The sequence below is a fragment of the Antechinus flavipes genome, chromosome 1, assembly GCF_016432865.1.
Source record: "Antechinus flavipes isolate AdamAnt ecotype Samford, QLD, Australia chromosome 1, AdamAnt_v2, whole genome shotgun sequence".
Taxonomy (NCBI): Eukaryota; Metazoa; Chordata; class Mammalia; order Dasyuromorphia; family Dasyuridae; genus Antechinus; species Antechinus flavipes.
This window is the reverse complement of record NC_067398.1, coordinates 693,309,710-693,334,253: the sequence shown is the minus strand read 5'-3', so window position 1 is coordinate 693,334,253 and position 24,544 is coordinate 693,309,710. Positions and strand designations below refer to the sequence as shown.

Genomic DNA, 24,544 nt, shown 5'->3' with positions numbered 1-24,544 from the left:
AAGAGAGAGGGAGGGAGGGAGGAAGAGAGAATGGGTGATTTTAATTACATTACATGAAAAAGCTTTTTGCACAAACAAAACCAATGCAGCCAAGTTTAGAAGGGAAGTGGAAAGCTGTGAAACAATTTTTACAGTGAGTGTTTCTGATAAAGGCCTAATTCCTAAAATATGTAGAGAACTTTATAAATTTATAAAAATGCAAGTCATTCCCCAGTTGATAAATGACCAGACAATATGAACAGGACAATTTTCAGGTGAAGAAATTAAAGCCAGGTGCAATGGATGGAGCACCAGTCCTGAAGTCAGGGGGACCTGAGTTCAAATCTGGTCTCAGATATTTAACACTTCTAGCTGTGTGGTCCTGGGAAAGTCACTTAACCTCAATTGTCTTAGCCAAAAGAAAAAAGAAAAGAAATTAAAGCCATTTATACTCATGTGAAAAGAATTCTCTAAATCCCTATTGAAAATAAAGAAATACAAATTGAGGAGAGAGAGAGAGCCAGAGAGAGAGAGAGAGAGAGAGCCAGAGAGCCAGAGAGAGAGAGAGAGAGAGAGAGAGAGAGAGAGAGAGAGAGAGAGGGAGGAGAGAATCAGTCAGTGAATAAGTGCAAGTGCCTTGTTTTCTAGCAGTGAGGGTCCAGCTCTGAAGATATAAATGTATAGTAGGCCCTGTTGGCACATACTTCCTCCCACCCCCCATACACACACATACAATGTTGAATAGCCCAGAAGTAGGAGACAGAGCAGCAATGGGAGATCTTCTAGAATTGAAATTTGACTCAAGGACCAGGGTCAAGGAACTCAAGAGGAGGAGTGGTAGGAGGAGTTTGAGTGATACCAACCAAAAATGATGGCAGTAGAAGAAGCAGGGAGGAATGGAGGAGCTGGCAGTCATGGCTTTTGAGGAGAGATGCAGCAGAAGGACCCAAAGGCGTGAGAGACTGCTTGGAGAGGGGAGTGTTGTAGTGGGAATAGGAATTGAAGGTTCATCTCCCTTTGGGGACAGCTGAGATGCAGAGGCACAGCAGCTGGGGTCACTGAACCAAGGAGAGGACAAGGATTGATATGAATATTGTCACAAGATGAGGAGAGGGAGTGGGATTGGAGTGTGAGATTCATCAAGGAAGGAGGAAGAGTGACTGGGTGGGGGGTACAGTGGAGCCTTAAAGACCAGGACAGGAGGATACAAGCACATGTAGACTGGCTGCTGAGCAATGCAGGGTCTGTCAAGGAGGATCAAAGAGCAGGGGGCTGACTCTCCTTGTGGTCTTTTATGTGAGAATGTAAGGAAGAAAAATAGTCATCCCTGGAGAGGGGGGCAGGGAATTGTCTTCAGGAGAAAGCCAAATTTCATTGATAGCTTTTAAAGTAATCCTGAAGTATTTTTAGAACAAGGTTTGGGAAACCAGCTGCTCCACTGTCTACAAAGGATTTGATTCAACTGCCTATTCCACAAGTCTTTACAAGGAGGACCAAAAGCTTTTTTTCTTTTTAAACATTTTCTGGATACTTTAATGTTTTAAAAAATTTTCCCCAGTTACATGTAAAAACCAACACTGTTTTTAGTTATACATATATATTCATTTTTAAAATATATTTCCTTATAAATCATGTTGGGAGAGAAAAATCAGAACAAAAAGGAAAAACCAAGAGAGAGAAAAAAAGTGAACATAGCATATGTTGATTTACATTCAGTCCCCGTAGTTCTCTCTCTGGATGTGGATAGTGTTTTCTATCCAATTTATTGGGATTGCCTTAGATCACTGAACCACTGAGAAGAACCAAATCTGTCATAGTTGAATATCACACATTCTTGCTGTTGTTGTGTGTAATCTATTCCTGGTTCTGCTTGTTTCGCTCAGCATGAGTTCATATACATCTTTCCAGGCCTTTCTAAAATCAGCTTATCTATCATTTTTTATAGAACAATAGTATTTTTAAATACTTAAAAAAAATTATATCACTTTCACTTGCCAGTGATTACATTTACTCCCAATAGAGTCCTTTCCTCTCACCCTTCTCTTATATTCATTTAAGCTAAATAGACACAAAACTTTGTCCATGCCTTATTCAATACCTGTTGTCTTTTCATTGATGTTTTCTTTTACATCATTGTGTTCATCATTTAGTGATTGTTAGTATTGTGATCGTTATGTCAATTATTGATAATTACAACCATCATTCTCTTAGTTCTGGGTACTTTATTCTGCATCACATCTGACGTCATATTAGGCTTCCCAAGTTTTTTCTGATTCTTCCATCCTCATTTCTCACAGCCTCTTCCTGGATCTTAGACTGTTACAAGTGTATATATAATGTTTGCTTGTTGTTACCTTTGTGGGCCCTGATTGTGTGACCTGTACTGACCCTCTGGGGGTTTCCTTTGTAAAAGGGCTTGGGCTAGAACATTGCAGGGGGTCATTCCAAGCCCAACGTGTTGGGAGTCCTTGTCAGCCCCACTAGGTACCTTCTCATCAGGCAAAAGCTCTGCCTTACCTGCTAGAGAAGAATGCAACTACTTCAGTTCAGGTGCCAGTGAAGTCTCTGTCCCCAACTGTCCCTGTAGGGAAAGAATTGGGAAGATGAATCCAAAATATCAATTGGACATTTAAAAAAAACAAGCAGCTTTTGATTACCCCATCTCCAGCACATTTTCTTGCACATAGTAGACTTGGTAAATGTTTGCAGAATTTTATGACCATGTTAACTCTTATTTATTTCTCATGATTTGTTCTCTTGGATGAACCTACCTAAGATACTTCTTTTTTTTTTTTTTTTTAAACTTTTAAAAGATTCCTGATGGTATAAGCAGGTTTCCATAAATCTGGATTCTTATTTGTTTTTCTTATTTCTATTATATTGATCAATCGTGCCAGGATTCAACCTGAGTTTGTTTCTCAGCTTAATATGGTACCTCTTCCTGGTAAGGTGTTTTCCCTCAAGCCTAGTGACCATGATGATGATGATGATGATGCTAACAGAAGGTTTTCGCTATTTTATTGACAGTCCGCCGATTGCCTTCTGGCATTGCCAACACACCTCAAATGTGAAGACCAAGAATGATGACAGATTTGTAGATTTCTCTTCAGATAAAAGGCATTTATCGACATTTTTGCCCAGCAGCAGAGACCCTGCTTTCCATCACGTTAGTATTTGATTGCGAATGAAATGAAGATTTAGACGAGACTGGGAATATCATGGGACTCTTAACTTTGCTGCAGTACAGTGGTTAGTTGCTGATGTTTGTTTCATTTTAGGAACTTGAGGCATTTTTAATGTTCTTTGAAAATTAGAACATTTAATTTCCTAGATCAAATTCCCCAAAGGAGGCTCTCAGCGCCCCTGGATTTCCCAATGGTGAGCCTGCCAGTTACATGGGCCATAATATCAATTACTAAAATCAGTAGTGATGGGCATTCTTTGTGATGCTTATTTTATACAAATAAATGTAATGGGTGCTCTTTATTATGCTTATTTTTTAGTCCTCTTAACCAGGGGAATAAAATTAATTTCTGAGAGAAAACATTCTAGTTTCCTAACTTTAGTTCCATGATTTGCACCTCTATGATAACATCGAGGACCTTTCTTGGTAGAAAAGTACCAGCCCACACCTCTGGCCTTGGAACCAAGAGATCCGGGTTTGAATGTTTTTGCTACTTATTCCTCATGTGATTTTGGGCAAGTCATGGCCCCTTTGGAGATGATCTGCCCTTATCTAGAAACTATTTATAAGGGATTGTGATTTATTTTTTTAAATTGTGAATTATTTGATCACATCAACAAACACAAAATCCTAATAGACAACAAAAAAGAGGAATTTATATGAAATTGACAAGGCCAGGGACCTTGATTTCACAGGATGAGAACTTGAAGGTGAGTAAACTCCCTCTGGAGGCAGATTGGCACCTTACGGAACCCTTGAGAAATTTAAGTGGCTTGCTCAAGGTCCTTCAGGCAGGACTGTTTGAGGCAGGCTTGAACCCAGCAGTTCCTGGCTCCAAGGTCAGCTCTCTACCCACAAGACTCCATGAAACTGTGAACCTCTGCTGGACACAGTTGAATTATTTCAAGTCTAAGTTGAATTTCACAAGGTAGCAACAAAATGTCCTTTTTGGCTGCCCTTCTGAACTCTTGTATTTTCTCTTGTTTCATTTAATGCTCTTTCCTCTCTTCTTATACTTTTATCATTCTCCCATCTCAGCCTCACCCCCACCTTCAACTAGAACCCTTCCTTGATTTCCAAGGTTCCTTCCGGCTTCCATTATCTATTGTTCCATGACCCATTTTAGTATTTTAAGTAGTATCATAGCTGTTTAAAGTGAAATTTAAATTTAAATTAAGAACAGAAAAAGTAAAATTCCATTTAATAAATTTTACCTGCTTTCCAAGGAGTGGTGAGAAAAGCACTTTCAAAACTGTAAGGGACCTTATAAAGATGAATTAGTATTATTGCTAATTTAATACATTTTGAAAAACAAACAAACAACCCTTTACGTTCAACATTTTAATGAGATCAGAGAAACAGAGACACACACAGCCTTCTATGACTTTCATCATGTCTTGTGGCCTTCCAAAATATTTCTACTAAAGGCTTTTAACATCTGTGTTGCCTTTTTTCAGTTGTAGACATTAATGAGATTGTTACTTTTTGAATCCAACACAGAAACCAGGACATGTTTTAACATGGAAGTCAAGTCACTTTCTTCCATCCCTCTTTTCTTTCAATTTTATAAAGCTACTCCCCTTCAATTTTTCATCCCTCCAGGTTTGTCTAAGAATAGAGCAATCCATTCCTAAGCTTTTCCCAAGAAAATCCTGACAGGATACATGGAATTAAGATAAAATTGACAAGGACTCATGGACCTCAGTGAAGGTCAGTTGCCAGACTTGCAGAGCATTTCCTCATCAGAATGATGATGGCTGCCATCATCCCTTGGAAAACAAAATAAATAGTCCTGAAGAATAGCTGAACCTAATCCAGAGGATATGGGGGGGACCTGTCAGCTATAAGCCTGACTGGGGAAAGATGGGATTCCAACTTCTCTTTTCAGGTCTCAGAACCCTTCCTTGGGCTCTTTCTCCTATCCCCTCCATTCTAATACATGACCCTGCCTGTATATGAGGAATGAGAAAGTGTCTTAAAGAAAAGACTATGTGTGCTCTAAGGGCATTTCAGAAGAGTTGGGAATAGCTCATTTTCATGGTGAAAATTCAGCAGAGGAAGGAGCCAAACAGAACAAACTGGTGTCCAGATCACATGTTTTGGAGTAGCAACACAGTTTTGAGTGTTTCCTACTACTGGTACCAAAGAGAAGTAGCAGGTGGAAAGTGTTCTGACTTACTAATTAGGGATCTGAAGCATGGAAGGAAAAGTTCAAGAATCTGATGTATGGATGTTACTGATCAACTGGCACCAGCAGTGATTTTGGTGATAGGAAACGATTTTAGTTGGACAGGCTGTAAAGAGATGAAAGGAACATGTTTATAACATTTGTTAGTGCCGCTGAGGAAGTCAAAGAATTGTTCATTGATAGCTCTCATTTTCACACAGAACCCCCATTTTCAAATGCTTCTTGATTTCATTAGCTTGTTAAAATTGTTATGTCTTCCAGGATGACTGTTCTCCCACAAGTAAGCTTCAGCGCTTGCTGGCGGAATCTCGAGAGATGGTTACTAATCTGGAACTTAGCACTCTACTCCCTGTTAGCCCTAGCAATCCCAACCACAGTGTATGTTCATTTTTCTCTCAACTAAGTTTATAGTCACTGAATACTAAGTATAAAGGTGCAGACTGATCTCTGGGGAGGCATGAAAAGCTTTTCTGGCCTGCCTGCAGAGTGCAGGGAGTGGTGCATGGGCCAAAAGATGCCCCGTCTCCAAACTGTTTTTAAAATGTGATATTTAATGGGACATGTTGGGGAGGGGAGGAAAGCTTAGTAAAATTAGATTCTTTCACAAAATGACCCCTTACTTAACCCTCTTGAGGCAGTGCATTCCACTTGTGGATAAATCACCTTGTTAGGAAGTTTCTTCTTACAGTGAGCCTATGTCTCTTCACAACTTCCCTCTGCTGCTCCTGGTTCTTTCCTCTGGGACCAAGTAGAACAGGACTAATCCCTCTTCCACATAGTGGCCATCAAATACTTGAATGGCAGCTCCCGTGATTGCTCCTTCCAAGACTGCACGTCACCAATTCCTTCCTACAGTTTTTATATGGCGTCATCTCAGCCTCCTGTTCTCACCCAACGCTGGACACTGTCAGACATAGGGCAGGGATGAGAAGGACCAGTGCCATCCCTTTTCAACATGCCTCTCTTAGCTTTTCTTTTCACTGATGTGTCATGCCTCTGACTCTGACTGAGATAGATGAAAAATAATTCACCTTCCCTCCCCGGATTCTTTTTTTGAAAATGTGCTTGTGTAGTCTATGTCTCAAATCTCCGTGTAGAATTTTATATTTATCTATTTTAAATTCTATCTTACTTGATTTGGTCCATAATTCTTTCCTGCTAGGATGTTTTTGGATGCTGATTTTTATCATTCATAGAATCACAGAGTCTCAGTGTTTTAAGGGACCTCAGTCATCATGTAGTCCAGATGCATATATGATCTGTTAGTCATCCAACTAACTTTTGTGTGAAGACTTCTACTAAGGAGGAAACATAGCACATATCAAGGAAGTCCATTCCCCATAACTCCAACTGTTAATGGGACTTTTCATTATATCAAGCCTAAATTTGTCCCTTTGCCATTTTTAGCCATTTCTCCTATTTTCAGCATGTCTTAATTAAATTTGATAAAGGTGCCTTCTGTGCCTTCACTCAAAGCATAGATATGTTTTTAAAAAAATGTAAACAGCACAGATCCCCTACTAGAGATCATTTCCCCAAGCTGACATCAAACCATTAATGGTTTTCTCTGCAGCTATTTATTCATTTAGTTCTGAATCTATATCACTATCATCTAGCCAAAGTTCTGTTCAGCTTCTCCCAAAAAATAGCATAAAAGGCTTTGCAAGAGGCTTTGCTCTAATGCATGGTCTAAAGAATTTCCCTCATCTAGGAGTTGAGTTATCTTTTCTTTCTTTTTTCTTTTTTTTCTGGTTATACATGTACATTCATTTTTAAAAATATACACATTTCTTTACTAATCATGTTGGGAAGAGAAAAATCAGAACAAAAGGGAAAAACCACAAGAGGGGAAAAAAACAGAAGAAAAAGGGGTGGGGGAAGTGAATATAGCATGTGTTGATTTACATTCAGTCTCTCTGGATGAAAATATAGTTCTCTCTGGATGTTTTCTGTCCAAACTTTATTGGGATTGCTTTGTATCACTGAACTGCTGGAAAGAATCAAGTCTTTCATACTTGATCATCGCACAATCTTGCTGTTTTTGTGTACAATGTATTCCTGGTTCTGCTTGTTTCGCTCAGCATCAGTTCATCTTTCCAAATCTTTATAAAATCAGCTTGTTCATCATGTTTTATAGAACAGTAATATTTCATTACTTTCATGTACCACAACTTGTTCAGACATTCCTTAATTGATAGGCATCAACTTCTTTTCCAATTCTTTGCTACCACAAAAAGAGCTGCTACAAACATTTTTGCACATGTGGGTCCATTTCCTTCCTTTATGATTTCTTTGAGATATGGACCCAGTAATGACACTGCTGGGTCAAAGGTTATGCACAGTTTTATAGCCCTTTGGGCATAGTTCCAGATTGTACTCCAGAATGGGTGGATCATTTCACAACTCTACCAACAATGTATTAGCGTCCCAGTTTTTCCACATCCCCCCCCAACATTCGTCATTATTTTTTTTCTGTCATCTTAGTCATTCTGAGAGGTGTGAAGTGGTACCTCAGAGTTGTCTTAATTTGTATTTCTCTGATCAATAGTGATTTAAAGCATTTTTTCATATGACTATAGATGGCTTTAACTTCATCACCTGAAAATTATCTGTTCATGTCCTTTGAGAGTTACCTTTTCTTGAATGGAAATAAAGTTAGTCAGGCATGACTTATTATTATTATTATTTTGGCTGAAACAGTTGGGGTTCAGTGACTTGCCCAGGGTCACATAGCTAAGAAGTGTTATGTATCTGAGGCCAGATTTAAACTCTGGTCCTCCTGACTTCAGGGCCGGTGCTCTCTCCACTACATTACTTAGCTGCCCTAGGCATGACTTATTATTGATGACTCCATACTGGTCCCTAGTGATCTACTTCTTTCTAAATGCTCACATGGGCTTCTCTTGATTCTAAAATTTAAATGTAAATTGAGACTAAGCTCCCCAGCCTCCTAATTTGGAAATATCCTTTTTCCTTTTTTGAATATCAGAGCTAGACATTCTTTTTCAACATCTTATGTCACTTCTCCCTTGCTCTACCTGTTTTCCAGTCAGCTGTTCAGCAGTCACTTCCACCAATCCTGGGCTCACCGAGGACATGGATGCCCTCTCTTACCATCTCCTCATGTCTCTCAGGTTTCAGTTCCCTATAATTTTCTTTATTCTCTTTTCCCCAACTGGAAGATCATTGTTCTTGGCAGGAGAATTGGGTTGTCTTGTCTTTTCTGTCTTAGCCATTTTCATTAGCCCATTTATTCTCCATACCAACCTTAGCTCTTCTTACTCTTCTTCTTACCTGCAGCCTGACCAAAACAGAGACCTAAATGAATCTGGGATCTCATTAGTCTGAAAATTCCCTCTCTGTGCCTGCCCATCCTAAGGGACTCTTGCCCGTGTTTCTCCCAAAGTTCATCGCAGTGGGTCTGCCCATTGTGCTGAATCAAAAGTGGACAAACACACCCTCTTTCCATTGGCTTATGTGTTGATCTGTATCCTTTCTTCTGGGCACATGAAAGATATCAGTGGAAAAATAGGCATTGCTTCGCAGCCTCTGTCACATTAACCAAGTGGTATCTGCTTTGGAGGAATGTGTCTGGTCCAGCATTTGCCTCTAGCAATTTGTATGATTTTGGACAGGCCCCCTAACTGTTTTTAGTCTCATGTAAAATCCCTTTCAGTTTTAAAATTATGTTGCAAATGCTTGGGTTGGGTTCGAGTCTTGTTGTTTTTGTTTTTGCTAACCTCACACAATTTGGTATTTCCCAATTCATACTAAAAATCATTGTTTCCCCCTTTTCATGTGCTTTTTCAAGTACTTGAACTCACTGGCATCTCTCTTTGCCTTGTAACGATTGTCAGAATGTTCTTGTCTATGGGGCTGGGAGCACAGGGGGGCTCTGGCTTGGGGCCCAGGCCCACAAGGCCAGACTATTTACTCCTGGGGTGGCCTTGAGCAGTCGCTTATCCCCTCTCGTTCCCAGTTGCTCCCATCTGTAAAATGAGAGAGTTGGATGCCGTGATCTGCCGGGTTGTTGGTAGTTGGGAAGCCCAGTGCCATGTCTGCAGTGGCTAGTCTCGCCAAGGTCTCGTAGCCAGGTGAACAAAGCACCAGCAGATTGGGCTTCCCGCGTTTTGGTCCAGGGACTTAAGCCTTGTTTCTCCCCAAAGACTGAAAGCTTTAACTGTATTAGATTCGGAAGAGCTCTGAGACCCATGAATCTGTGTTCCTGCGTCAGACTTTGGGGATCTGTCCCAGGGCCGCTGAATACAAGGCCCGGCCTCTTAGACACGCCATGAAGAGTGCTTGAATTGAACTGTGTGTCACCTTGTGTCTCGCATGATGGTTGTGTGGTCTGTTTAATTGGTGGCAGGAGCTCCAAGGTCTCTTAGAAGAGAATGGGTTAAAGAGGGCAAAGAGCTAACTGGGGGAGCAGATGACTTCCATAGAGTTTATCTGTAATGTCAGTCAAGGTTGGGCACTCTGGCTGGCAACAGCAGCACAGCGGCATGGGAATCCATGTGCCCCTAATGACAAACAACTTAAAAGCCAAGGCAGGTTATTCCTTAAAGTGAATTGTGATTAGTTCATTCCTTGACTCCTTAAGATTAGCAGTCTTTTAAAAGAGCATTAGAAGCAGCTGAGCCCGGAGTCAGGAAGCCCAAGTTCTAACGTAGCCTCAGATATTTACTACCTGTATGACCCTGGGTAAGTCACTTATCCTTTGTCTGCCTCTGTTTCCTCATCCATAAAATGGGAATAATAATGACACCCACTTCCTTGAGTTGTGATGAGATAATATTTGTCAAGTACTTAAGACAGTGCCTGGCATCCTTTGTTCAGTCATTCTGGAGCCTGTTTGGGTTTTCTTGGCAGAGATAATGGAGGGGTTGGCCATTTCCTTCTCCAGCTCATTTTACAGATGAGGAACCTGAGGGAAACAGGGGTAGGTGCCTATTTACATATGTTTATTCCCTTCTTTCCCTCCCACAGCTTGAGATATAATCTGAATAAAAAATAAGACAATGTGTTTTCAGCTGTTTGTATTTTAGTGGTAGAATCACAGAATCAGAATTTTATAATTGAAAAGGAACTCAGTTGTCCAGTCTACACCCACAAAGGAATCCTTTCTGTAACCCATAGCAAAGGGTCATTCAGTTACTGCTTAGAAACCTTTAGGAAGAGCTAACCTGCCTGAGATAGAAGCCCATCCCACTTGTGCATGGCTCTAATTCTTAGATAGTTTTTCATTACTTTTAGATCTAACTAACTTTAGATCTCTTTGCAATTTCTACCCACCAGTTGTTTCTGCTCTCTAGAGCCCGAACCCTCCTCTAAGTTTCAGCCCTTCAAAAACTTGAACAGTGTTCCTTGTACTCCTTGAGCCTTCTCTTCTTTAGGCTAAAAGTTTCCAGGTCTTTCAAATCATCCTCCTATGCTACAACTCAAGAACCGTAGCCTCTTTTTCCTTCCTCAGGACACTGACCAGTTCAGTTTATCAATGTCCTCCTTAAATGGTGGTGCCCAGAATGAGGACACAGTGTTCAAGATGGCGTATAACTAGGGCAAAGTACTGAGGGACTATCATCTCCTCACTTCTGGAGGGCATGTCTCCCAGGTAGTGTTTTTTGGGTTTTTTGGCAACCAAGTTTAAGTTTATAGGCCATGGAAACCCCTCCACTTTTTGAGACAAACTGCTGTCTAACCAGACCAATTTCTGAATCCATGTGTAAGACTCCTATTTATCCCAAATCAATTTCATTTTATTAGATTTGACACAGAGCTGTATCCTATTGAGATCTTGTCTGCCCCGACTGATATCCACTGTTAGGTATCCTTTCCAACTTTGTGCCATCTGCAGATTTTATGAACATGCCACGTATGCCTTTAGCCAAATTATTGATAACAGTGTTAAATAGCACAGAGGCAAACATTGAGATCTTGGGGTTTCCATTGGAGAGCTCATGGAAAGGGGCCTTGCGCCATTAATTATTACTCCATCCACTCACCCAATTTAGAATTCCTTCTAATTGTATTTTCATCAAATCTACTGTTCTTAAAAAATAATAGTAGATATTCTAACAGTCAGTTAACTGAAGTAAAGGTTAAGTTGTATCATTAATTATCCCAATCTACTAGTCTAATTTAGTGACCCTGTCAAAGAAGGACATCAGAGAACTCTGGTGTGACTTATTCTTGATGAAGCCAGTTCATCATCACTGACATTGCTTTGGATCCAGGTATTCATTTGTGAACTCTTTTGTGATCTGTTCTAGAAGTATCCTAGGAATCCAAGGCCAGCTCACTGGCCTGTAGTTTACAGATTCCTCTTTTCCTTTTTAGAAAATCTGGGGATTTTCTGTTCTCCAAGCTTGTGGTTCCTGCCTCCTTCTTCAGGCGTCACTGACAGAAGCTCAGTTATCACATCAGCCAGACCAGTTGATTACCAGTCCCCAAGGATAGTGTTCAGCTTTCTTGAATTCATCCAAGACAATTAAATTCTCTCTTTTGATAGATTTACACATCTTGGGTATCATTTCCCCATTTGTCATTTTTGTTCTTCTTGGTCATTCTCCTTGGCAGAGAAAACAGAAACAAAATGAGATCTGAACAACTCTGTTGTTATCTCCTTGCCCCTTGCCCAAGCCTCATTTTTCCCCCATATAGCTATAAAGGTCTTCATTAGGAGTCTTAGTTTCCTCACCCCCTCCTGCTTCCCCCCAACACACACACACACACACACACACACACACACACACACACACACACGACTTTTTGGAATTATTTCCTTCTGTATCTTCAGAATTTGATTCTTGGGAGTTTCCTATCCCTCCTGGACTGACTTCCTCTAAAGGATTTATTTTAGTTCATGTGCTTCATTCCTATTCTTTTGAACCCAACTGGGTTCTGATTCTAGTTCGTGCAATCTAGGGGGGGTATCAAAGCGTGCCCGGCATTCCTCTCCTTCCTTGCCATAGACTTTAATTTCTTCCTTCAGATATTCCCATCATCCATGTCCTAGTAGCCAGTCCTTTTTTGTTAGTAAGAATCAGAACCGTGATACAATTTTCCCTTGTTGGTCCCTTCACTAAGGCGATTACCCGCCTTTCTTTTTAGTAGAATGTTTGCTTCTTGAGGGCAGGGGTCATATCTCTCTGGTACCCAGCACCAGAGCTGGCACACAGTAGGAGCTTAATAATAAATGTTGGTTGATTTGGTTGCTTTCCCGTGTCTGTCCTGAGTACTGATTAGAGGGTTATTTTGTAGACAGACTTCTCCGACATGACAGCTCACAGAGCAGCACTGCCCATCATTGAAGAAAACAGCTCTTGAGTCCAGTTTTCCGGGCGATCATGGGTAAGTCACCTCTGCTTATCTTGTGACATTTCCTAAGCCACTTCAGAACAACTGATAATGAAAGGGCAAGGAAAGGCTTTGTTTGTGCTCCTTGTCTTTCACATCACCTTTACCTACTGACGGGCCCCTGCCACATTGCAGGGCTTGAGTTAGTGTGGCTGTCCTCAGGACCTCAGAGTGTTAGATCATTAATGTACCCCAGAGTTTTCCTAACCCAACCCCTCACTTACAGAGGAGGGCCCAAAGACCACACAGAAGAATTTTCTCAAGGTCGCAGGCCCAGAATCCAGGTCCACCAAGCCCTTGAACCAAGTAGGCCCTTAATAGTCCTGACCATTCTGGAATATGATTGAATTTCAGAACTTTCAAAATCAGACCCCGTCTGCATGATTTACAAATAACCTCTTCAGATCTCCCCTTTTATGGAAAGATACCTTTCTTATTTAGTTAGAACATTAATAAAGCATGTTCTTCAGCAACAGCTGAAGTTTCTGCCACAATTCCTTCTGCTGAAGCCCCTCTCCCCCACCTCCCTCCCCCAAGAATTCTATGTAGAGTTTCTCTGGAATCTACTTATAAAAGTTAAAATGTCTGGTTGGTTCTGAGGCTTTTGAAGTGTCTCAAAGGCAGCACAAGCGCTTGAGATGTAGCCAACAAATCATTGATTTGTGGCATCAGCAATTTTCCAATTTTTAAAAACCCTTCATGTGATGGGGCAGTTTTAATCTGCGTGCATTTAGGAAAAGACAGAACAACCCAGCCCCCCTTCCCGGAGGTAGCAGGTAAAAGGATTCTTACCCAGTCCTCTCTGCTGCAAGCAAAGGGACTCGGACGTCTTTTACTCATGTCCTGTCGTGTCCGGAGGTATAGCTACATTGCCAGGACAGTGGGGACTTAGACATCACTATTTTCTTTTTACTGATCTTGCAAAAATGTGTCTTCCTTCCTCTTCCCTTCCAGAAGCAGATTTCTTGTCTATTTGGAAGAAAAGAAGCAGACATTCCTGCATAATACTTTGAAAGAAGAGGATTATAATTCTTCATAAGCAACAAACAGCTAATAACCAAAGATACCAGCAGCTAAAAGACCATTTCTTAACACCTGAATTTTGAATGTTGTCAAGTTAGTAGTTTCCAAATGTCAGAAATATAGATATATACACACATATATGTGTATGTGTGTGTACATATATATATTTTATGCATATATATCATATATACATACACACATTTATATATATAATATATATATATAAATATATTTACACACCTAGATGCTAGGCCCTATTTGTATATATTTGTGAAACTGAATTTGGTATTATGCTAAGAAAAACATGACTGTTGTGTGTAGAGATAGATGCCCTCCCACTAAATGTTAGCGTAGCCTTGGGAAAGGATGAACATCGAAGTGAGAAATTGTATAGAATTCTCCATCCAAATTTTGTTAAATTGTCTGAACTATTTTTTTCTTGGCTATACGGGCATTTTAATTTTTCCTGGTCTTTTACCAGTATCAGCTTATAAATGCCTAAGAAATGGCATTCTCTTATTATTTTGGTGTTTTGGCTCTGGACTTTGCTATGTAAATAGACATGAAATAATGTGCAAAGTGTTTTTAACTGGAAAGTACTTCCTGAGTGACTGAAAATTGACACCCTTCAGCCCCCAAACCGAGCTACGCAATTCCCCTCCCGTAGTCTGGGGCCCCTTGTACACCAAAAGCTCGCTAGAAGATCAAGTGTTATGTGTGGTATTTTATTTTATTTTTTACCTTCAAAGAATGAGAACAGTACCGTATTTAACTTATAAAGTCATTTTATTTTTTAAAAATATGCCATGTGTATCTGTGTCTTCTAAGAGAAGCAACAGCTGCATTCAGTGAAAATATTTCTAACAATAAAAAGAATGACCTTTCTGTAGTCTTTTCTGGGTTGTTGTACCAGAATGGAAACAGGGTGGATGGTGGGGAGAAGGAGGCAAGGAGGCAAGAAGACAGGCTCCCCCCCAACACTTCCTTTCCAAACTTGAAGCAGCCCATAACTTACGTTCCATTATGAAAAAAAAAGGCCGGCTGGGCAGCTTTGCTTAGGAATGTAGGGATTTATTGTGTAATGTCTTACCAGCATAAAAGAGACAGCTTTCCATTGTGCTCACCTCAGTGTCTGGTTAAAAAAAAAAAAAAGTTTCTCTGTTATGTCAGTTGATTTTCCTAAGTCTAAAGGGCCCACCCCATTTGGCTCATCTAATTAGGATACTGAAAGCAGAAATGAGGTGAGGTTTGCTTATGTGCTTTCTAAATGCATACTTTATAATTCTGCCCTAGTTGGGCAGAGTGAAACTGAAAAGATATAGTTTGATTCTGAATGAAAAGGCTGCCAAGGTAGGAAACCTAACATGTCCTGAGGGAGGCTGGGTTCCAACTGACATACTCCTTACCAGCCTGCCTAGGGAGCAGTGAACACTGCTGATTTGCTGGGTTTTCAACTCTCAGGGAGCTAGGTTTTAATAGGACTAGTCTTTGTGGGGCTGGGAAATTGGAGATTGTAGTTCTTTTCTAGATCATATGATTACAAATTCTCAGCTCCTCCTTAGCACAGTGGATGTACTCCCAAACAGTTCAAATATGAGAAATTTTAAGCAATTTCGGAGTATCAGCTGCCAGTCTTTTCACGATAATCTTTTTGCAAATACTTAGTGTGGACCCTCCAGAGATGACTATTATCCCATTCGATGATGTCCCATGATGCCTTTGACTGCACAGAAAGGTGATTTCACCAACTCCTTTACCCACCCATCTCTCCAGGGACAACCTAGGAGCAGGGTCCTTCCTCTTTATTCCAGTTTTTGTGTAGGAGGCAGTTCCTGTTCAGAAGTTAGTTTCCTCACACTACTTTGAAAATGGTCTAAAAATTTGATTTAATATTTAGCAAATATTACCATTATTGACATCTTTGAACTGTGGGGGAAAACTACCAGTATACTTGTTCAATTATTCGTCAACTAGGAATCGTGCTGAATGAGGCTTTCTTTGTAAGGGTAATAATTTTAGAGTTAATGGAAAAACTTTTTTTTCGTTTAAGGTTTTTTAAAACAGACATTATTTAAAAAGGGGCGGGGGGATTAAGGCCTTATCATACATAAGAGCTAAAAATAGTTTTTTGTCTCTTAGATTATGAGCACTTCTGCCTAGGGCTGGAAAGGTCTGGGTGGCAGACCACAAATAAACAGGTGAGGTATACCCTGAGCTTTTGGGGAACTTCAGCTTGCAACCCATTAGCCACTGGGGCTCAGTTTTCCTCCATGATTCTTCTCCTTGCTCACATCTCCTCCTCCTTCTCCCCCCAAAGCACTTGTCTCTGAATTTCCTTTCCCACCATCAGGGATATACACAGGGCCAATTTTCAGTCCTGCTGCTTTTTGCTTGGTGCCTTTTTCAGAATCCATTAGGATCAGATTCATTATTCCAGGAGTTAAGTAGAATCATTGTGTGGGATGGGGAGCAGAGTAAGCTTTGTGTTAAGAGACTGGGCATATTAAGGCAGCAACTGAAGAAGGAAGGTTGAAAGCCAAAGTGTTTTGGCCACAGGAGATTGGTCTCACATACACTTACGATTCCTAGGTACTCTCAGGAGGCTGTCTGTCCTGTACCAGCTAATGCACCAGTCAGACCAATTATTTTATTTCATTTTTAACAAATGTTAATGTAGAAGACAAACTCTCTCAAACTTTTTTCCGCTCGTGATCCCTTTTCACCCAAGAAATTTTTCGATGACCCTGGGTATAGAGGTATATAAAATAGGTATACAAATCAAACAAATCATAATTTCTCAATTTTTATATTGTTACATCACATTTAAGAAATTTCAGTATAAGATACAGAATAGAAAATATGTTTAGAAGAATTGCACGTTTAACCTATTACCAGATTGCTTCCTGTTTTGGGGAGGAGGGATGGGGAGAGTAGAAAAATGCAGAACAAGATAAATGTTGAAAACTATCTTTGCATGTATTTGGAAAAATAAAATACTATTAAGACATAGCACACTGGGAAATAGGAATGTAAAGATTTGAAAAAAAATTTCTACTGAGGACTTTACACATTAACACAGCTAAGGACAGAGGTCATCCAGCCATTTTGCAGATATGGAAACTGAGGTCCCAAGAGACAGGTAATAAATGGAAGAGCCAGAATTTAAAATCAAGTCCCCTGGCTTGAAATCTAGTGACCCTACTGGAAACCATGAGGATAGTTCCACTTCCGACACTCCCCTGTGACAGGGGAGAAGGGAATTATAATACCATATAACAAACATATATTAAGCAACTACTGAGTACTGGGCACTGTGCTTGGCAGTGGGGCAAAAGGTGGGGTAATAATTTAAATATGACCAAGTCCCTGCCATCAAGGAACTCACCGCCTAGCTGAGACATACTATATAATATTACATAAAACCAGTATAGAGAATTACAAAATCAGTTGTGATGTCTGAGCAGGATGAGCACTAGGAGGAAGAAACATGAGTTAAGACTCCCTGGGTGGGTAAGAATTCCATAGGGAGCGGAGAGGAGGGAGTGCCAGGAAAGGGACATCTTCCTACCAGTGGAGTTGTCCAGAAAGATAATGGACACCCCTTGAGAAAGGTGGGCTTCCCATCCCTAGAGGTCTTTACGCAGGCTGGAGGATCATTGGTCAGGAATGGTGAGGAGGGGATGTCCAGTCCAGGTTGGACAAGGTGGCCTCTGAAACTCCAGTGGTGCTATGACCAAGACTATGCAGAAGAAAGATGATTTTGCCAATGGCTTCAAGTTGAGTTTGGAGGGGGTCGAATGTGAAAGTGGGAAGGCTTTTGGGGGTGTTTGTTATTTCAATCTTGCTTGTGACCCCATTTGGGGTTTTCTTGGCAAAGATACTGGAGTGGCTTGCCAGCTTATTTTACAGATGAGGAAACTGAGGCAGAGAGGGATAAAGTGATTTGCCCAGCATCACATGAGCTAGTGAGGTATGTGAGGTGGAATTTGAACTGAGGTTTTCTTGACTCCAGGCTTAGCACTTTACGTACTTCACCACTAGCTGCCCCACCTAGGAGGAGGATATTTCTGTTAAGACCATGGTAGTGCTTGGATGTACTAGCTTCCTAAGGCCTGGACTTTGATTTTGTGGGGAACTCCCAGGTGAGGAATTAGCCTCCATACATCCCTAGCCTTAAAGCAGATCTGCCCAAGATCACAAATTTGAAAGTTCGGGACCTGAATCCAGGTCTTCCTGCCTTGACAGAATCAATTAGCTTATGTGGCCTCTGGACTAGAGTCAAGATTGCAGGGAAGGGGGAGGGATCAGGTTCAGGAGAAGCTGTGGGGAGTGAAACTGAGAGGCCTAAGGAAAATGGAAGAAAGCAAGTCCCCCTCCCCCCATTGGGAAGATCCCCAACTGGCAAACCTCCGTGTCTTTGCCAAGATGCCCATGGGCATTATAAAGTCGGACCCGTCTGAATGACTGAACAGTGCTGTGTATGGGATTATTTGTGGGGTGAAAGAGGAACGGGGAAAAGGGGGACGATGGGCTAGAAGGATTAAGGAAAGCCTTTTTCAAAGGAGCGGGGAGGTGAGGTCATTTGATGACCAGCAGGAAGTGGAGGATGCAGGAGCAATGCCAGAGGAAGGTGGGGGGGCGCCCGGGGTGCCCTGCCGGGGCAGGAATGATCCTGGGTGGGGACTGAAGCTCCGTGACCTTTGGAGAGACGAGCTGAGGGCAGGCTAGCCCCGATGTCAGGGAAGTAGGAAGCGAAGTGATGCTCCTGGGGGAGTCAAGGACCGGGGATGGAGAGGGGGAAATGGGCTCTAGGGGAGGTCCAAGGGTCCAGGACGGGCCTCAGAGGATGAACTGTGGGGGCGGGGAGGTTCTGGAAGGTGTAGGGTGGGGGGGTCGGGCGGCTGGAGGGAGCCGGGCCCGGAGGCGGGACTGGGAGGAGCCCTCGGTCAGGTGTGGGGCCGGCCAGCCCTAGCTCGCGGAGCCCCGGGGAAGGAGGCGGGGTGGGAATGATGCTGGGGGCGGGAGGGGGCGGGGCCTGGGAGGCGGGGCCTGCGGGTGACGCGCTCGCTCAGTCGCGCTGGGCTCCGGGCCGGGGCAGACGGGCCGTTCCGGGTGCGCGGCGCTCGCGGACCTCGCCGGCGGGGAGGATGAACACGATCAAGAACGTGCCGGCGCGGGTGCTGAGCCGCAGGCCGGGCCACAGCCTGGAGGCGGAGCGGGAGCAGTTCGACAAGACGCAGGCAAGGAAGGGGCCGGGCCGGGAGCGCCGAGAGCGCAGACAGCGCCGCGCAGCCCCGCGCGCCTCGGGCACGGCAGCGCAGCCGGGGCGCAGTGCGCTGGCGGCGGGGCCGGGGCCGGGCCCGAGAGGGGGCTCCCAGCCCCGCGGGGCCCTCCCAGCCACCGCCCCCCGGCTCCCCATTGTGAGGCCCGGGGGGGCCCCGGCGTCCCTGCGTGCCGAGTGCGCCCGCCTTGAGCCTGGCCAGCATCAGAGGCTCGGGCGCCGGAAGGGACGGGGAGGGCAGCTAGGCCGGCAACTCCTCTTACAGAGCAGGAAACTGAGGCCCGGAGCGGGGAAGGGTCTGGTCCGAGGGTCTGCCCGAGCCCGATGGAGCCTGGCCTTGGGGCTCCCGCTCTGGCTCTGCCCCCCCTCCGCCTCCCTTCCAGCGCGTGGGGATTCACCAGCCGGGGTGTCCATGTGCCCGCATGTCATTTGGCTTTCGTGTGGTTTCCCACGGCTGTGTGCGCGCCGATGGGGACGTGTACGGGTCCGCGAGCGGAACCGCCGGTGCCCGTTTCTCTCGGTTAATGTCTAGAGAGCAGGCCGGGCATCTCCGGGGTCCCCGCTCCGAGGCCGGCCGTGTGTGACCGTGTGGAGCCCATCTGTGTGCCTGGGTACGGGAGCTTCCCTCCGAAATAGATGGCGAAGCCCGGGAACGCCGGCAGCTTTGTGGCAGTGGCGGGGCCCCTCTCGGGGGTGTGTGTCCATATGTCAGTGCTTTCCTGCCCAAGCCTCTCGGGGGGTGTGTGTCCCCGTGTGGATCTCGGGGTGAGGGTTCGCGTGTGAAGGCTTAGCGCTCTCCTGGCATCTCGGTGTTTGCACCCCCTTTTTGCTGAGGGGCCTTCCCGTGTGTCTCTGGGCGTTTGTGAGACAAAGGCGGGGGTCAGGGCACGGGGACACTGGGATGGAGGGGACACACCTGTCTGCAAGGGGGCTGTGCCCGAGAACTTGCCCTTTCCGGCCTCTTAGACTGAAGGAGGAGGCGGCCGGCAGGTTGGGGGATGGGGTAGAGAGGGTCACCCAGTCCCCCCCTCCCCCGGGGCCTGGGCCTTTACCCATCTGCCTCTCCTAGCCCAAAGCTCTCCCAGAATAAGGAATGGCCAGAGGTTTCCTTGACTTAAGTAAACATGGGGGTCTGCCCCCTCACGGCGGGCCCTGGGGGAGCAGAGGGGAGGGCTCTCGGCCCAGCCCCTTCCCAAAGGGAGCCAGCCCAGGTGCTCAGCCCAGGAGATTCTGGCCTTCTGGACCACAGAGTCTCTGTTCTATAACAGCAGTTGACATTTACATAGTGCTTTAACATTTGCAAAGGGTTTGGCCTGCATGGTTTCGTTTGAGCCCCTCAGACAAGGCGGTTTCCTCCCCCATGTACCCGGGAAGGACGGCGGAGCCGTCCGGAGCATCCAGGGTGGTTTGGTCTGACCGAGGGCCCTCTGCCGACCCCCGCCTCATGGGCTTGCAGATCTAGCTCCGAAAAGCTCTCCTTTGGGTCAGGCTTTTCACCTTACAGGGGAGGGAACTGAGATACCGCAGGGTTCTGGGATTTGGGAGGAGAGGCAGAGCTGCTTAGAGCCTCAGCTGCCCTTGACCCTTCGGGTGAGGAGATGGAGAGCCAGAAAAGCCAGGGGCAGTGGGTGGAATCCAGTCCTCTGAGCGGGATATGGCAGTTGTGCTGTGGGAGGGGGTGTCCCAGGGGGCAGGGCCAGGAGCCCTGCATTGGGTGGAAGTTGCTGCTTTAGACTGGATGTCAGGAAGAACTTCCTAACAGGGAGAAGTGTCCCAAAGTAGGCCGGTGGCCTTCGGGAGGTGGAGCAGGTTTTCTTCATTGGAGGCCTTCCAGCAAAAGGCCACTTGTTGGGGGTGAAACGATGGAGATTCTCAGTCAGGTGTGGGCTGCTGACCCCCAGGCCGCTCTAGTCCCTTTTGCTCTGCTTGGGAGGCAGGTAGGACGGGGAGGGAGGATCAAACCCATTTTACAGATGAGAAAGCTGGGGCTCAGAAGAGAACTTGTTTGTTTTAAGTAAGCATGGGAGCAGTTTGGAACCTAGGTCTACCTGACTGCACCATCCACCGCACCGCTCTGCCTCCGATGCCTTCTCAGATGCATTCGCTGAAGTATTGGGGGGTGGGCAAGCTCGGTCTCGGGAAGGAGAAGTTGGGAGCCTCCTTTCAAGACTGGATCGCAAGGAACTACAGCGATCTTTCTCTCCATCCATCTCCCCCTCCCATCCCCAAGCCTTTGATTCTCACGGTAGGACCAAATTTCCTTAGCGGAAGCGCTTCCGTTTCCTTTCCTCTGGACGGCAGTTTACCAGAGAGACCTATTATCTCGTCTGTGCCAAGGTGAAAAGTTGTATATATGTGGTCAGACTTGTTTGCCTGAGCTCTGGCCCAAATACAAACATGTGCACACCCTCTTATTAAATACCTGCTTCTCACAACACTTCCGTCCCCGGGCAGGCCTCCTCCAGCTCCTCACTGGCTTCCACAGCCCAACAGGGTTCCGAAGCCAGTTCTGAAGCACGCAGGACCCTCTGGCGAGAGAGCCTTATCTCGAATACTAGGACCAGCCAAGCAGCAAGCTTTTATTAAGCTCCTACTGAATGTCCCGCATTGTACTAAGCCCCATGAGTACAGAATCGTTCAGTTAACTCGCCTTTGTTAAGGGCCTACTGTGTGCCAGGTATAGCATGCCATGTGTGCTGTTGGCTCTGTTAGAATGTGAGCCTTTTGAGAGCAGGGATTGGCTGACTTTTCAGTTTATTTTTCCAGGACTTAACACAATGTTTTGCAAATAATAAAAGCTTATAAATACATTCTATTCATTCAGTGTTCCAGGCCCTTGAGAAGGACTAGGCTGGGACTGTGATGTCATTGGTCTGGGGTCTCCTAGGTGAAGCAGGGTCCTACAGCTAGGAAAGGTCAAAGGCAAGATTCGAACTCTGGTCTTCCTGGCTTTCTCTCAATCGATATTTATAGGTGACGGGGAGGGAGAAGATACCAGGATGATGGAACCAGAGCTAGAAGGGACCTCAGGTGTCCCCTCATTTTATAGAGAAGGAAGTTGAGATCTAGGGAACGTCCAGCAGCTACCAAAGCCAGAGACCTCAGTGTCATTGCCTTTCATTTGCCGTCCTCAGAAGCATTGGTGCCATTGGGGCTCGGGGCTCCGCGTGCCCCCCCACGCCTAGAATGCCCCTCCCTCGGAACTTTGAATTCCCTCAGCTCTCCTGGAGCCTCAGTGCCAGGGAAGGTCTCCCGACCTCGGCCTCTTCTGGTCTCCCTCCCCCACTTCCTGACAAAAATTACTTTTACATTGTACATATTTTGTGACCTTGATCTTACCTCCTTTGGATCTTAATTTCATTAGATCTGACATGGAACTGGGTGATCTCTAAGGTTCCTCTATCTGTCATCCTGTGAGCCTTTGGAGATATTCCTTTTATTTCCCTAGAGCAGGAAAGGGACTTCCAAAGCCACCTCATCTGACCTTTCCATTGTACCAATGAGGAAACTGAGTTCCAGAGAGATTAAGCAGAGTCACCTGGGTGGTCAGCACAACTGGTGGGATTTGAACCCAGGGCCTCTGACTCCAGAAGGGAGGGGGAGGGACCAAGCAGTTAGTTATTCAGTGCCTGCTGTGTGAAGGGTACCATGCTAAGTTAGTGTCTACAAATATTATCTCATTCCAGGGCCTGCCCTTTGTTCACGTGTCCCATTCTGGCCCCTTCAAAATTCCCCAAGATAGAATGTAAATTTCTAAAGAACAGACTGTGGTTTCCGCTTGTGTCTCAATTGTCTAGCCTGGCCCATAGTAGGTTCTTCATGGGTTTGAATTTGTCTTTACCTAACCGAGTCAGTTGAGAACTGGTCACCCATCAAGGCTCCTTACTGTCCCTTCTCATCAGGACTGGAGTAGGAAGACATCCGGCCTCAGATACTTCTTAGCCATGTGACTCCGGGCAAATCACCTCAGTTTCCTCATCTGTAAAATGAGCTGGAGAAGGAAATGGCAAACGCTCCAGTATCTTTGCCAAGAAAACCCTAAATGGGGTCACTAAGAGTTGGACGTGACTGAGCACCTCTTCTTAATTGAGGCTGAAATGTCCTTTGTGCCACAGTCACTGCCCGTCAGTAGGTTTTGCTTTCCAGGCTTCCATGTTTGCAGAGGGCCAGCTGTCTGATGTCTTTGACTCTTAGAGTCCAGTCCCTACAAGTAGCCTGTAACCCCGGTTTTCCCATAAGAAAAGTGCAGGACCTCCCCAACCTCTCCCCCTGCCCCCCCATGTAGTCGTAAACCTTGAGACGCCAGCAGGCCCCCACCTGATGAGCAGTGAGAATCATCTGCCCAGAAATGGCTCTGCAGATTATTAATTTATCACCACGATTACCATCATTGCCCTACAGTATCCTGCTTGCTCTCGGCCCTGATGTCCAATTCATAAAAACTGAATGTGGTTTTAAAATTCTGACCCTTTTAGCGGTACCAGAGGCAAGTTACCGGGCTCCGGCACCGACAGAAATGTTTATCATTTGGGCAGAATGTAAATTAGGCGAGGATGTTCCATTGGACTAACCATCTCTGGGAGGAGCAGTGGGACCTGGTGGGCAGAGCCCCGGACTTGGAATCAGGACATTGTTCTCTGTTCAAATCTTGCTTTTGACCCTCTCGTTAATCAGGTGATTAATTAAGATTGGGTCTTTCTGTCTTATTTAGGTGGAAATTCACTCATGAGCTGCTCCTGTGTTAATTGGCTCAGAACTTGAACCTGTTCCATTTTTCTAACCCGAGTTACTTCATCTCTTGGTCCTCTGTTTCCAGAGGTCCCCTTATCGGTGCAAGATTCAGTGTGGACATATGGCCGTCCCTAGCTCCCCTGAAGCTGAGAACTCCCAAACTCAAGGGATCCTCTGGCCTCAACCTCCCCCACTAGTGGGGATCCTAGGGATATACCTCCATATGTCAGACTTTCTTCTTTTTCAAAAACTTTCAATTGATAGCACCTTCATCCAGATCCTTTCTCCTTCATATAACAAGGAGGGAGAAAAAAAGTTCAGTAAAACCTCTGAAGTATTCTGTACCCTTACCCCACTCCGCAAAGAATCAATCAGTCAATCAACAAACATCAGTTAAGTGATTACCCAGTATGTCTGCCCTCTGAATAGATAATGGGGATATGGGGAACACCCCTAAACAGTCTCTGCTCTCAAGAAGGGCAACATGCAATAAATAGGTGTCTATTATATCCACAGAATGGATAAACACCTCTGACTCTTTAAGTAGGGTTGTTACAAGTCACTTTGCCTCTGGGTCTCAGTTTCCCTATCTGTAAAACAGGAAGTAATAGTATGAGTCACAAAAGGGTAATTGGGAGGATCAAACTGGAAGGGAAGGCTTTGCATCTACAGGCTCTCTGCCTGGGTCAAATGCTTTGCCAGTGTTTAAACACCTACTGAATATCTGTTGTTATTGAGGCAATGGATCAAAGGTGAATCTGGCAGCGGATTCTGGACCCAGGTGTTTTCCAGGCCTCTT

The 24,544-nt window shown here is 44.6% G+C and overlaps 2 protein-coding genes across 7 annotated transcripts in view; both read left to right on the top strand.

The window, feature by feature from the left end:
- The window catches only part of CCDC62 (coiled-coil domain containing 62), a 64,654-nt gene extending 50,032 nt beyond the window's left edge, over positions 1 to 14,622 (top strand). The window contains exons 10-13 of one of the 6 annotated variants that reach the window (XR_007949650.1): positions 3,007 to 3,145; positions 5,613 to 5,729; positions 12,619 to 12,704; positions 13,665 to 14,622. Coding sequence is in view for 2 of the 6 variants with exons in the window: in XM_051972705.1 (XP_051828665.1) it covers positions 3,007 to 3,145; positions 5,613 to 5,729; positions 12,615 to 12,680 (322 nt within the window). In the remaining 4 variants the exon portion in view is untranslated. Of the gene's footprint in view, positions 1 to 3,006; positions 3,229 to 5,612; positions 5,730 to 12,614; positions 12,705 to 13,664 lie in introns of those variants that run through there. The other 5 variants (XM_051972705.1, XR_007949651.1, XM_051972706.1 and 2 more) reach the window with 5 other exon arrangements.
- A 4,176-nt stretch (positions 14,623 to 18,798) lies between these two features.
- Positions 18,799 to 24,544, top strand: part of HIP1R (huntingtin interacting protein 1 related) — a 76,244-nt gene continuing 70,498 nt past the window's right edge. The window contains exon 1 of the mRNA XM_051972703.1: positions 18,799 to 18,973. Within this exon, the coding sequence (XP_051828663.1) occupies positions 18,881 to 18,973 (93 nt within the window). The 5' untranslated portion in view covers positions 18,799 to 18,880. The remainder of the gene's footprint in view (positions 18,974 to 24,544) is intronic.